Source organism: Drosophila subobscura, chromosome E, assembly GCF_008121235.1.
Source record: "Drosophila subobscura isolate 14011-0131.10 chromosome E, UCBerk_Dsub_1.0, whole genome shotgun sequence".
Lineage (NCBI taxonomy): Eukaryota > Metazoa > Arthropoda > Insecta > Diptera > Drosophilidae > Drosophila > Drosophila subobscura.
Genome location: NC_048531.1, coordinates 6,985,902 through 6,998,509, shown reverse-complemented (window position 1 = coordinate 6,998,509; position 12,608 = coordinate 6,985,902). Strand labels below are relative to the sequence as shown.

At 46.8% G+C, this 12,608-nt stretch overlaps 4 protein-coding genes across 4 annotated transcripts; 2 read left to right on the top strand and 2 right to left on the bottom strand.

Moving 5' to 3' along the window:
* Positions 1-1,050: 1,050 nt before the first annotated feature.
* LOC117892376 (4-coumarate--CoA ligase 1-like) lies at positions 1,051-3,137 on the top strand. Its single transcript, XM_034798585.1, has 5 exons — positions 1,051-1,247; positions 1,317-1,524; positions 1,592-1,778; positions 1,833-1,949; positions 2,003-3,137. Exons 1-5 carry the CDS (start codon positions 1,107-1,109, stop codon positions 2,955-2,957), a joined length of 1,608 nt encoding a protein of 535 aa, XP_034654476.1. The 5' UTR covers positions 1,051-1,106; the 3' UTR covers positions 2,958-3,137.
* A 1,001-nt stretch (positions 3,138-4,138) lies between these two features.
* LOC117892374 (4-coumarate--CoA ligase-like 7) lies at positions 4,139-6,039 on the top strand. The gene is made up of 5 exons (XM_034798584.1): positions 4,139-4,315; positions 4,384-4,591; positions 4,656-4,842; positions 4,896-5,012; positions 5,076-6,039. The coding sequence occupies exons 1-5, from the start codon at positions 4,172-4,174 to the stop codon at positions 6,031-6,033; spliced, it is 1,614 nt and encodes a 537-aa protein (XP_034654475.1). The 5' UTR covers positions 4,139-4,171; the 3' UTR covers positions 6,034-6,039.
* Positions 6,040-6,346: 307 nt separating this feature from the next.
* On the bottom strand, positions 6,347-7,907 carry LOC117892378. Its single transcript, XM_034798589.1, has 2 exons — positions 7,488-7,907; positions 6,347-7,431 (listed from the first exon to the last, which is right to left on the bottom strand). Exons 1-2 carry the CDS (start codon positions 7,867-7,869, stop codon positions 6,419-6,421), a joined length of 1,395 nt encoding a protein of 464 aa, XP_034654480.1. The 5' UTR covers positions 7,870-7,907; the 3' UTR covers positions 6,347-6,418.
* A 1,821-nt stretch (positions 7,908-9,728) lies between these two features.
* Positions 9,729-10,914, bottom strand: LOC117892380 (pupal cuticle protein 27). The gene is made up of 2 exons (XM_034798591.1): positions 10,713-10,914; positions 9,729-10,620 (listed from the first exon to the last, which is right to left on the bottom strand). Exons 1-2 carry the CDS (start codon positions 10,722-10,724, stop codon positions 10,030-10,032), a joined length of 603 nt encoding a protein of 200 aa, XP_034654482.1. The 5' UTR covers positions 10,725-10,914; the 3' UTR covers positions 9,729-10,029.
* Between the last annotated feature and the right edge of the window lie 1,694 nt (positions 10,915-12,608).

The window sequence follows — 12,608 nt, the reverse complement described above, 5'->3', positions numbered from 1 at the left end:
TTTAATATTCCATTTAATATTGCCATCAAACTAAGACTTTTAGCCGTGGAACTACAATTTTCTATGATTGTACAATATATTCGCCACAAGATGTGCCTACTCTTTATAACTTCATTTATTGGATTGTTTAAAAAAAAACCGAATGAAGAATGTTTTGTTACGTTATTTGACAATTTGTTGCTGGCCACCCAGTAGTATGTATGTGCCTTTGAGTACCCTGTTTCCATTATTTAATATTCAAATTTATTTTTCAAAGCTGCTCTTAAACATAATAATGCCTTAATGTTTCTATATTATGCAAAATTTGTTAAGACATATGTATCTCCAACATATGTAAATACATATGTACATATGTACATATATATGTATGTATGTGAGCTTATGATGAACCACTGCAAATTAATTTCTTCATTCTGACTGTAATAACAATCCAGTCTGAGCCCTATGATAGGTATGAAATATAAAACTCTTCTACAATTTCCAGGGTCTCCATTATTGAACTTTAATTAATACTATTACGATCTACCTATTTGAACCAAGAATGACGAAGTCTCTGCGGATTAGCGCTAATCTTATAAGTACATCTCGTAAATGTCATAAACCAGCGAGGAGCTTCCTGGGGAATGAAAAGCGTAGTTCTCGTGATTTGGAATTTCCCACTTTGATTCGATTCAGTATTGAATTAAAAAGATTAGATAGGGCCAATTGCTAAACATACTATACTTACCTATGGTTAGTTGCATATTTAAGCGCCAAAGTACTCTATTGCATTATTGAATATCCATTAAATGTTTCCCTCAAAAGAGAAGTATGGTGGAAAACTCTGATATGCATTTGCTTCAATACTTCTGTTTGTACAGGGTATCCAACAGGCATGTCATGGCTCATCCTCACAACATTCTTCAGGCGGTGCACTATCTTCTCCAGGAACAAGATAAGATGTTACAGGTGTTAGCCGTTTGCAAGTGGATCCACTCAAGGCGTCTACGGCCTGGATTTTCACAGCCTTGGATCATTATAAATAGAACTGCACCTGGCCCAGACCCCTACAGTTGACTGCAGGTTGTGACGGCGTGCCAGTTTGTTCCAGAAACCCGAAACCCAACATGGCAATGATACCCACCTCCTACAACGAGAAGGACAGCGTCTGGAGTGGAGCCAAGCGTAACTCCATGTACAACTATGACACGTCCGTGGGCAAAATCATCTTCAACACCATGAAGAACTGGCCCAAAAACGTGTGCCAGGTAAGTGTGTTCACTGCCAAGGATCCATCGCCAGGCACACTTATAGATTATCACTCGACTCCACTCCAGATATGCGATGTTGACAACGTGACAGTCACCTTTGAGCAGGGTCTCACCTGGGCCATTCGGATCGCTCAGTACTTAAAGAAGCGCGGACTCAACTACAAGGACGTCATTGGAATTGCAGCGAAAAACTCCACCTATGTGATGCCGCTCGGCGTGGGCTGCCTAATGAATGGAACACCATTCCATTCGGTCAATCCCGTGCTGGATGAAGGTTTGTACTCCCATTCTGCGCTTCAAAGTAAAAACTCACCGACTTATCCGGAAACTCTCGATTGCAGCTACCATAACCCATGTCTTCTCGATAACCAAGCCCTCTCTGATATTCTGCGATGGCAATGAATACGAGAAGGTGCATGCCGCAACCATTGGATGGCACCCGGAGATCTACACTCTCACGGACCACGTCGAGGGAGTGCCCAAGATTGAAACTCTGCTGGATCCCACAACGACTGAGAAGATGTACCAGTAAGTGGAATGAGGCAGCATAACCCTCAGAGAATAACCCAAGTTGTTTCTTAGGCCGGAGAACTTGAAGGACGGAGGCGACCAGACGGTCGCCATTTTGTGCTCCTCGGGGACAACTGGTCTGCCCAAGGCCGTTTGCATTTCCAACAGCAACCTCATACAAGACACCATGTAAGTTGGGGAACTCTTCAAGGACTGAAGCTTACTCCTAAACTCGTTCGCAGGTTGGTCAACAGCGAATCGGTTATCTTTATTGCCAGCTGCCTGGACTGGATCACGGGCCTGTGGGCATTCGTCTTTAGCGCTGTGTTTGGTGTCACTCGCATCATCACGAACAAGCCCTTCTCCCCTGAATACTTTGTGGGCTTGGTGAAAAAGTACAAGATTAACTATGCCGTGCTGCCGCCCCGTCATCTGTCTGCCCTGATCAGCTGTCCGGATGCCACTCCGGAGGCTCTGGCACCACTAACGCACCTGAACTATGGCGGAGGCTTGGTGTCCACAACCACACTGCAGCGTGCCCAGGAACTGTGCAAACGCGCCATGTTCAACTCCGGCTACGGAATGACAGAGGTGGGAGCCATCACCATCAATATTGGAATCAGCAACTTCGCCTCAGCGGGCAGAACCGTTCCAGGGGTCAAGATTCGCATTGTCGACGAGGATGGCAAGAACTTGACCTACAATCAGGTTGGAGAGATCTATGTGCACACGGGTCAGGCCTGGAATGGCTACTACGGCAATCCAGTGGAGACACGCCGCATGCAGGACTTCGAGGGCTGGTTCCACACCGGCGATCTGGGCTATTTTGATGAGCAGAACTTCCTGTACATAGTCGATCGGAAGAAGGAGATCCTGAAGTACCAGGGCCTGCACTACTGGCCCACCGAGATCGAGAGTGTCATATCGGAGCTGCCGCAAGTGCAGGACGTGTGCGTGGTGGGCATCTACGATGAGCGAGAGGGAGATGCAGCCGGCGCTTTGGTGGTCAAGACCAAGGGTGCTGTTGTCACAGCAAAGGACATTTCGGATCATGTGGCCAAGCGGCTACCCGCAACCCAAAAGCAACTGCGCGCCGGAGTGCAATTCACCGACAAGCTGCCGGCCAATGTCAATGGCAAAACGTTGCGCAAGACGGCACGCGACGTTTTTGTTGCCCAAAACGGGACAGCTAAGTAAGATCTGAACGATCCAAGTTTATACTTTGTAATCATAAGTTCGTTAGATAAGTAAAACGATTCATTTTCAAACTGGAGTGCTTGACAACAAGCGGAGGGAACTTTGGTCACAACATCTGGAATAGTCCTGCTTACGAATGGCTTATAAGATGCAGATCTTGTGAATGAAGTTCCATATCTATAAAAAGTAAAACAAGAAACAAAAACAAAAAACAAAACAAGAATTGTGATCATCTACATGTAAAAGGTTTATGCTGCTCACATTCTGCCTATGGATTGATTCAGCACTTACTCTTGGCCGGTTGTGTATAGATCTAATCAGTAATTTTAACGAGCAATACTTCAGGTAATAGTTCTTTCTCAATTGTGAAATTGCTGAGATTGTGGCCAAAGATTATAGCCTGCAGTGTAGATTCCGCAGAAACATGCCCTTCTAGTGCTTGCAAATAGCTTACCCAAAAAGTAGTTTATAGCCAAGTAATTCAAATACTTGAGGAATATCCAGAGTATGGCCATTGAAAACTCTTCAAATCTAGTAGCATACCTTTAGGCCGAAATGGTTCCAGATTTAAGCATGATCGATCAATCGCTGGATTTAAAATTACGTTTATGGTTTATACACTTATTTTATATATTTAAAATTCAATTTTCGTGTTAATTTGGAAAACTGTTTTGTGGTACCTACTCGCATTATTTTGGGATGGTGAAAAGTACCTTAAACTTATGACAATATAAACACACTCGAATGTCGTAAAAGGGAGAGAGAGAGCTTTTTGTCAACATAGAACATACGAGCAAGAGAATGTAGTCGCTCCTCAATCAAAGTAGGTTCATTTTGCATTAACAATCAGCTGACTAAAGATGACTGGCAGCTTCTTTGTTATTCGATTTGGAATGATAAGATATGGGAAACCGCTGACTAACGATTATGTGTAAGTTTGATTATATCTGTGAGTAGTGGGTATTTGGGATAAATATAGTTTAGACTCTCCAGTCTGATAGCAATTTGATCGAGTAAAAAGAGTATGCACGGTATCAAATAGTCGGGGCCCTGGAGCAGCAACATTCGTCTTGTGATGGACTATCGACTCCAGATACTGATACAGGCCTCAGTCGTGAAAGCTCTGGTTACCTTTAAATAGATTCTCCCACAACTCAAAAGACACAGTGCATTATCGACAAAGGCGGCGATAGGGAGCATAGCACGGCAGAATTATGGCCATGGAACTACCCACAACATACGATGAGAGGGAAAGAATTTGGAGTGGAGCCAAGCGCAGCCCCACATATCACTATGACACGTCCATCGGTAAAATAATATTCAATACCATGAAGACTTGGCCCAAGAACGTGTGGCAGGTGAGACAGAACCAGAAAGGGATCGCCACAAGGAGATGCACGGACACTTTACTCTCCCATCGCTGCAGATAGACGACATTGATGGAAGCACAGTCACCTTTGAGCAGGGTCTCACCTGGGCTATTCGGATCGCCCAGCACTTCAAGAAGCGTTCCCTCAACAACAAGAATGTAATCGGTATTGTGGCCAAAAACTGTACCTATTTAATGCCCCTGGGGCTGGCGTGTCTAATGAATGGCACACCATTCCACTCGGTCAATGCGTCGATAGATGAAGGTTTGTAATGGCATCAAGAGGCACACAAATCTCTGAGTAATCTCTGACAAATCTGTTAACGCAGCTACCATCTCCCATGTGTTCACGATAACCAAACCAACTCTAATATTCTGCGATGGAAATGTGTACGAGCAGGTTCGTGCGGCTACAGTGGGCTGGCAACCGGAGATCTACACTATCACAGAACCCATCGAGGGAGTGCTCAAGATTGAGGATCTCCTGGCTCCCACAAAAACCGAAGCGATATATCAGTGAGTGCAAGAGACTGAAGAAGAGACTTTAACTAACGAGAAATACTTTTTAGAGCCGAGCCATTGATTGAGGGTGGAGACCAGACCATGCTCATTCTGTGCTCCTCGGGCACAACGGGCCTGCCCAAGGCCGTTTGCATTTCCAACAATGTTCTAACGCTTGAAAACCCGTGAGTTTCTAGAACCTAACTTATATTGTTGAACTTCCATTGTTTAATTGTATTTTATTTCAGCTTCATAAACAGCGAACTAACCATATTATCATCGAGTGGCCTGGACTGGGTCACCGGCGTGGTGTCGTTTATCTTCAGCACTGTGTTTGGTGCAACCAGAGTCATTACCAATAAACCTTTTAGTCCAGAGTACTTTGTGCAGCTGGTGAAGAAGTACAAAATCGACAGCGTCGTGTTGCCGCCCGGTCATATATCCGCTCTGATTAGTTATCCGGATGTCACGCCGGACGATCTGGCAACCTTAAAGAGCGTGACGTATGTCGGTGGTACGGTTTCGCAGGCCACCCTGCAGCGGACCCAAGAGCTCTGCAAGAATGCGATGCTGACCACCGGCTATGGACTGACGGAGACCTTAATCATAACGAGTAACCTTGGAATTAGCAATTTAGCTTCGGCCGGCAAACCTATGCCAGGAGTCAGAATGCGCATTGTGGACGAAGACGGAAAGAACTTGACATACAATCAGGTCGGAGAGATCTTTGTGCACAAGGGAGAGGCATGGAATGGCTACTTCGGGAATCCCGAGGCTACACTTCAGATGCAGGACGCAGAGGGCTGGTTCCACACCGGGGATCTGGGCTATTTTGATGAGCAGAACTTCCTGTACATAGTCGATCGGAAGAAGGAGATCCTGAAGTACCAGGGCCTGCACTACTGGCCCACCGAGATCGAGAGTGTCATATCGGAGCTGCCGCAAGTGCAGGACGTGTGCGTGGTGGGCATCTACGATGAGCGAGAGGGAGATGCAGCCGGTGCATTGGTGGTCAAGACCAAGGGAGCTGTTGTCACAGCCGAGGACATTTCGAATCACGTGGCCAAGCGGTTTCCCGGTGCGGTGACAAAGCAGCTACACGCTGGAGTGCAATTCATCGACAAGCTGCCGGCCAATGTCAATGGCAAGACGTTGAGGAAGGCATCACGCGACCTTTTCATTGCTCAAAAAGGAAGCGCCAAGTGAGATTTGTGTGTGAGAGATGTGTGTACATATGTATAAATATTTCCAGTGCTTTCATTAGTTAATTAAAATACGCTTTAGTATCGAAGATAATTGCAGAAGCGAACAGGTAATGGTTTGATATTGCTTGGCATCCCCAATGCGAATCATGGCTCTGACTATTGACCCACTTTCTCACTCATTGATGATAATATTCGCTGTTTATGAATGGGGAATAGGCAGGCAGCTCTTATCATACCAAACACAAACATTGATAAGAGCTTATCGTTCAATGAAATCCGATTCGTAGTTTATTGTATAAAGAGCATCTGCAGTGCCTTTGCTTTGCCTTAATTGTATTTTACGATTAGCCCCTGAGTTATTATTTTGATCTGTGATAATCCTTATTCTAAATCCAAATCCTTGGCCAGGTTCTGTGGCCGATGAGGAGGAGGAGTAGCGTCATAGCGAGGGTGCTGCTCTGGCGGGCAGCCCCGGCTGTCACTTCGGTTGGCATTGGCTGCTCCGTGGGCTCCATGTCCATTTCGGGAATTTCTCCCAGACTCGACCTCGTTATCTGCTCCACCTGTTGCCGTATGACGTTGCCCGTACGCACCTCCACCTTGGGCAGGGGAAAGCAGTAGACACGCTCCACCTCCAGTACCAGAGGCGTGGCACTGTCCGAGGCCTGTGATGTCTCTGTGACGGTTAGGGGCACGCATATGGTGGGCTCCTCGGCCGCGTTCCGCTCCTCGTAGGGTATCCCGACGCGGGTGATATTGAGTGGCTGCTGCGGCGCCTGAGTCTCCGGCACACTGAGCTCGCTGTGCATCTGTGCGGAGTTGAGCGAATCCTCGTAGTACTTGTAGTCATCTACGGAGTCGCCAACGCTGTCGTCGCGCCTGTCAATGTTCATGCTAAGATTGGCATCGACGCGCTCCGGCTCGGTGCTCGCTGTGTTGGAGGAGCTGTCTATGAAATCTGTTGGCCAGTTGAGCGCGATCGTAGTTGAGCTCGTGGCTTGAGTGGGCGCCGGAGGGTGCACCATGGACGATTGCGGCAGACTCGAACTCGAGGAGCTGGTGGAAGGTGGTGCCGGCACTGTGGTGTCATAGGGATAGGGATACGGCAAAGGCATCCAGTTGTCGTCCGTGGTTGATTGTGAGGGACGTCGTGCGGCCGTTGTCGTCTCCACGGATTCATTGATTTGTGAGGCCATGGCCCTGAGCCGAGGATCGGTTGCATTCATTCTTACTACTTCGAACTGGTGCGGCAGCTTTTGGGAGGTTACGCGCCGTCGTCCATGCTTCTCCATCGATTGCTCAAAGCTGGCAGGACGCGCAGTGCCGGGACTCTGATAGCCTCCAGGAGCGATGGCGGCTTGCTGCTCTTCGCTGGATCTGGACGGTTTTGAGTCAACGCCTGCAATGAATGGGCTTAGGGGTAGATCACTCTGAAAGACAAGGATGGATTCTTACCTTCTGCTGGCATTCCCATCAGCATGGCCTCCAAACGGCCGTAGACTCGCTCCTTAGGCTGCTGATCCGCCCCTGCATCGTAGGGGCTCTCTGGATGTTCAGGCTTCCAGTTGCCGTACACCACCGATGACTCCTGCCTGGGCACGGCTGGCCCAGCACTCTCCTCCCTCAGCAGCGGAATGTGGGTGTGCACCGTGGAACTGATGGGCCAGCTCCGTAGCAGTGGATCTGGGCCAGGAATCTGGGCTTGCATATCCGAAATGCGTATACGTCCTCGCGGACGGGGCGGTGGGCCCTGCAGCTGCTGGGCATTGGCCATCAGGTGATAGCTAACACTAAGGGCCACTAGCCACAGCATCCACTCGAGCGGGTGAGTAATCATTTTCGAATCTTTAATTTTTGTATGCTTTAATTTCGTTTTCGATTTCTGTTTATATTCGCGCGGCCTTTGGTGTGCCACTTGTGCTGATTGCTGAAGTGTATGTGTATACCACACACACAAACATATATTTTACAGTTCGTTTTTGTCAGGGCTCTTTATTGTTTTTGTTTACTTCTCGTTTTCAGCGGCCACAATATCAATCCATTGTGCGCGCGCTCTAACGGTGCTTCGATGTCAATTCAATTCGATATTCGCACGCACTTCTTGCTCTCCTCTTCTCCACTTCTCTCCATTTCTTTTCACTCCACTGCCCACTCCACTCTTGTAGCGGCACCGCTAGCTTTGCTCTTCTCGGTTTAACGCTCCCGCGAATTCAACCACCAACCCGACTTACACACCTGTCCGCCGCTGCTAGATTCACCAGGTTCCTCCCAAGATTGTTCCCCGTTCCGTTGACGATGATTTTGTGATCTGCACGCGACGGCTTCTAAACGGCAACTGACGTTGGCCAAATCAATTCAAAGCCCCAACTACTGCTCTGGTCAGACACTCAAGCCCAGAAGAAAGATTCTTTCTAATCACAGGCCATAGAAATTTTTCCATTGTTAAACTTGGTTTTTTTTTTTCATTTTAATTATGCGCAAGAGCGTTGAAACTTAATGGCGAATAAACAGTCTTTGGAGTTTGGCTTTTGGGGTCTATGCCTCGCGCTGCCTGCCGTGGCGGTGAAAATGCAGCGGAATTGATTTATTTGTTGGCGGATTCTCCATATTTCTAAACACTTACCATTCTACAGTACAGGGCGCAAAAATATAAGTAACGGCCAAGATGATTGATTCGATAATAAAAGAAAAATTACAAAGAGAAGAAAGGATCAATCTCACTTTTAAGGGTTTTTAAAAATATAAAAGAAGAAAAATCAAGATCTAATTATAAAGTTTATTGGAAATATAAGAGAATTTATTTATTTCTGAAAAATAATTGTACCAAGCTAATCATCTTTGATTATGTTTAAACATATGTACATACATATGTACATACATAAATATGTATTGAACTCCTAAGAAAAATGTCTTAAAATTGAAAACTATTAACATTTTAAATTATTCCAAATGCTTTTGTTTCATTTATTTAAAGAACTTGTTGGCCACACCATAATGCTCTTGTATGTTGACCGCTGGTGTATGCTCACATGTATGCAAATATGTGGCCAAATAATTTGCCGTTTCGTGGCACAAAATCTTTAGATGATTTCTGCCCGCTTGGTGTTTGTTCTTTCGGCCAGATGACAGCTATTTTTGGTTCATCGTATCGTTGCTTGTTCGGCTAAGGGCTACTTTTCACCGATGGCCAACGGTAAAATAGTTATGGGCCATGAGCTCATGAAATAGTTTGCGTATTGAGTGGAAAGACTGCCTGGAGTTGTGCCACTAACCCATTCATGGACCACTACGCATGGCTCGTGGAACTGATTCTCCCCATACCCATACCCACTCCCAATTCCAATTCGAATTCCCGCAAACTGTCATAATTATGCAACCAGCAACCAGTCGGAGGCTCTCGACACAAAATATCCATGCATAAAGTATGCACAAATGCAGCAGCAGCACCAGCACGAGGAGAAGAAGACGGGAGAGTCGACGTCGGTCGATGTAGAAATATGGAAAATTGGAAAAGCGCAAACTGCACTGCATGGAATGGGATCAACAAACTTACAGAGCGGAGGAAACTCGATCTGTGAAAACAGACAGTGAAACAAACAGCAATGAAACAATAAATAAGGAAAATATATAATGAAGACCCATAAACGCTGTGTCACGTCTGGAGGAGCAGGGAAACCAAATGGGAAAATCATCAAGTCGGTTCGGCATAATGGAAACGTTAGTTTTTCTTTTATTATTTTAAAGCGGCAAAACTTTCACACTCGTTAACAAAATAATAGTTTATTGAGAGGTGCCCGATGAGTGCGTCTTGTGTGTTTTTCTGAGGGGAACCTATTTAATTATGCAAATTTCGAGATTCCAGATGGAAATTTTTGGAAGAGTTCGCAAATGAAATCACAGTCTTATTGTTGTGGATTTTGTGGCAGGACAGAGTATGGTAAAGTTCACGTTTCCAGGGTGATCGGTACGGTGGGGGGCTGGGGGTTAGCTTCTGATTCTACTGGTTCTCGAGCAGACCGATATATTGGCCATTCTGATTGGCAATGCGACGCTCCTCCAGCTTCCGGGCAAAGTCTGGATCCGTTTTGGCCCGCTGCTCGAGTCGCTCCTGCTGCAGCTTGATGCCAGCATAGATCTGGTCCAGACCCTTCTGGATCTCCTCGGGTATGGCCGGCGGTGTGGGTATGTGGTCGCCTGTCGCACGGAAGCCGTTCTCATCTGCCGTGTACTGAACATTAACCAGCTGGCCCTCCGGCGACTGGTACGAGTACTGGCCATGTTGTACCAGAACTCCGTTCGGATTCGTGTCAAAGTCCTTGAGGAAGCCAGTCTCCTCGTGGATGATGTTGTTGCCCGTCTCGTACTCCGTCTTGTAACTGCCGTCCTCGCTCTGTTCCTTGTTGTACTTGAGAATGGGTATCCATGTGCTCGTCTCGCGCAGATCCTCGTGACGATGATGGTCGGGCTTCTCGTCCCGCGGTATGTTATTGACGTTGTGATGCTGGTTGTGGTGCTGCTGCTGCTGCTGGTGTTGGTGCTGGTGCTGGTGCTGTCCGTGGCAGGACAGGACAAGCATCGCGATGAGTATCTGCAAACGATATTTGCAGTTTAAGTTCACAGTTCACACAAATCACAACAATAGCTGGGTTGTGATGGGACGGAATGGTATGGGGAACTTACGAGCACTTTCATTTTGTTAGGAATTGTCTGAATCTTGTATCCACTCGGATTGGTAATTATTTGTTCGGACCGATTTGTCGCCCGTTTGGCTGGCACTGCGACTGGCAAGTGAAAGCAACTCCGTCAAACACTGTGCCAAGCGCGGCCCTATTTAAGCCTTATATAGGCGAATCGCTCCGACTCTGGCCTCGCCTCCTCCTCCCCCTCCTGCACATCTGGTCTCGTCCATTACCCACACAGCAGTGCAGTGGTGCCGCGGGAGAGCGATAGAGCGGCAGATGCAGCGGCTGCTGGAGAGGCTGCATAGTTGCATTGGCCAAAGTTGCTCTTGCTGCAGCTCTCTTTGTCGTTTTGGCTGCTGCTCTGCTCTTTTAGTTGTCCGATCCAAGCGATCCACGATGGGTAATTGTTGTTTGTAGGCTCAGTGACGCTTAAATGTTAAAATGAAAAATCACAACAATTCACTGTCGCTCTTACTAGAGTGTGTACCAGAGTTTCCCATCATTTGGCAAGGCAAGGAGACTTTATTTAGGGTTTAAAATTCATGCCAGATATAGTATGTACATATGTATAAAAATGGATACATACATATGTATGTAGTATGTACTTACTTCTTGCATGGAAAAAGGGTGTTCCATTGCCTCTAGTAGACTCCACTCGGTTCTTGAGGGGCCCTGCCTAGAGATGCCAAAACTCTGGCCCACACCTAAGGCAGTTGGTTTTCGGTTGCATACATTTGGATTGTTTGGCATGTACATACATATGTACATATGTAAATATGTATACCCACAGCTCAAATGTCTGCGAATCGTCTGTCCATTTGTGCGCTCGTCCGGTCGTTCATCTTCGTAATGCCGTTATTTAGAAACAAGCCAGAACGAGTTTTTGTTTTGTCTTTTGCTTTTTGCTTTCGTTGTTGTCTTTGCCAAATGCAGATTACGCTGCTCTCTCGCTCTCTGCAGCGTGCAACGGGCACGAAGTGCAGCAGCAGCTTCGGATTCGTTTTCAGATTCGTATTCGTATTCGGAATTCTTGTAATTGCAGACGATTCGTGGATGGATTGGATGCCATCGGATGGCATTCGTGAGGAGAGTGACATACTAACACCACCAGAAGCGAACTGAAACGAAAATTGTTGTAACACTCTCAAGTGTTTTCGCCGGTGAGGCAAGACGATAATTGAGTTCAATACGGGGCGCAACGGGGTCTTCTCTTGTCTTCGCAAATGTTAATTAGTTGCCATACAATTGGGTTAATCTGCAACAATTTGTGGGGAAGAGAATCCAAATCAGCAGCAATGCGAGGAAAAAAGATTAATTTAACAATCATCGAGATCCAACACTTGCAACACAATGCCGCAGCGAGTTGAACAACCCGCCGAAGAACCACCGGCAAAAACCAAAAAAAAAACATGATCGCAGCTTAAGATACCCTAGGGTCAACTTTCAGCTGAGTATATATAAACGATGTAAGCGAGAACTGTCCCACGACTGATGGTTCCTTTAGTTGATGAAGTAAGTGCTCGGCTGCAAGCTGCTTGGGTAATGATAAAGTACCCTTAGGGAGGGTATAAAAACCGGGCGAACCGACGCCTATTGCAACAAACGACCTCTTCGCTGCGCGGCGCGGAGCTCCACGCCTCGCCGTCACTCGTTCGCTCTCGTCCGCACCCACAACTGCAACACAGCAACCAAGCCTCCTCCTCCTCCTTCTCCTCTCCTTGTCTGGTGAGTCACTTATTGGCGCGCTAAGTTGTGCAACTTCTGCTGCTGTTGCACGGACCAAAAAGAAAATGAAAAGGAAAGCTAGGCAAGGTTAGCTCTCGATTGTAGCACCCATACCATATTTTCCCCACTCACACACTGACCGCAACACTTTTGGGGATCTGCAACATCC

Coding starts and splice junctions, on each gene's coding strand:
- LOC117892376 (XM_034798585.1), top strand. CDS start 1,107: ATGGCAATGATACCCACCTCCTACAACGAGAAGGACAGCGTCTGGAGT. Junction 1,248..1,316: donor GGCCCAAAAACGTGTGCCAG/GTAAGTGTGTTC, acceptor ACTCCACTCCAG/ATATGCGATGTTGACAACGT. Junction 1,779..1,832: donor ACGACTGAGAAGATGTACCA/GTAAGTGGAATG, acceptor GTTGTTTCTTAG/GCCGGAGAACTTGAAGGACG.
- LOC117892374 (XM_034798584.1), top strand. CDS start 4,172: ATGGCCATGGAACTACCCACAACATACGATGAGAGGGAAAGAATTTGG. Junction 4,843..4,895: donor AAAACCGAAGCGATATATCA/GTGAGTGCAAGA, acceptor AATACTTTTTAG/AGCCGAGCCATTGATTGAGG. Junction 5,013..5,075: donor GTTCTAACGCTTGAAAACCC/GTGAGTTTCTAG, acceptor ATTTTATTTCAG/CTTCATAAACAGCGAACTAA.
- LOC117892378 (XM_034798589.1), bottom strand. CDS start 7,869: ATGATTACTCACCCGCTCGAGTGGATGCTGTGGCTAGTGGCCCTTAGT. Junction 7,432..7,487: donor GATGGGAATGCCAGCAGAAG/GTAAGAATCCAT, acceptor CATTCATTGCAG/GCGTTGACTCAAAACCGTCC.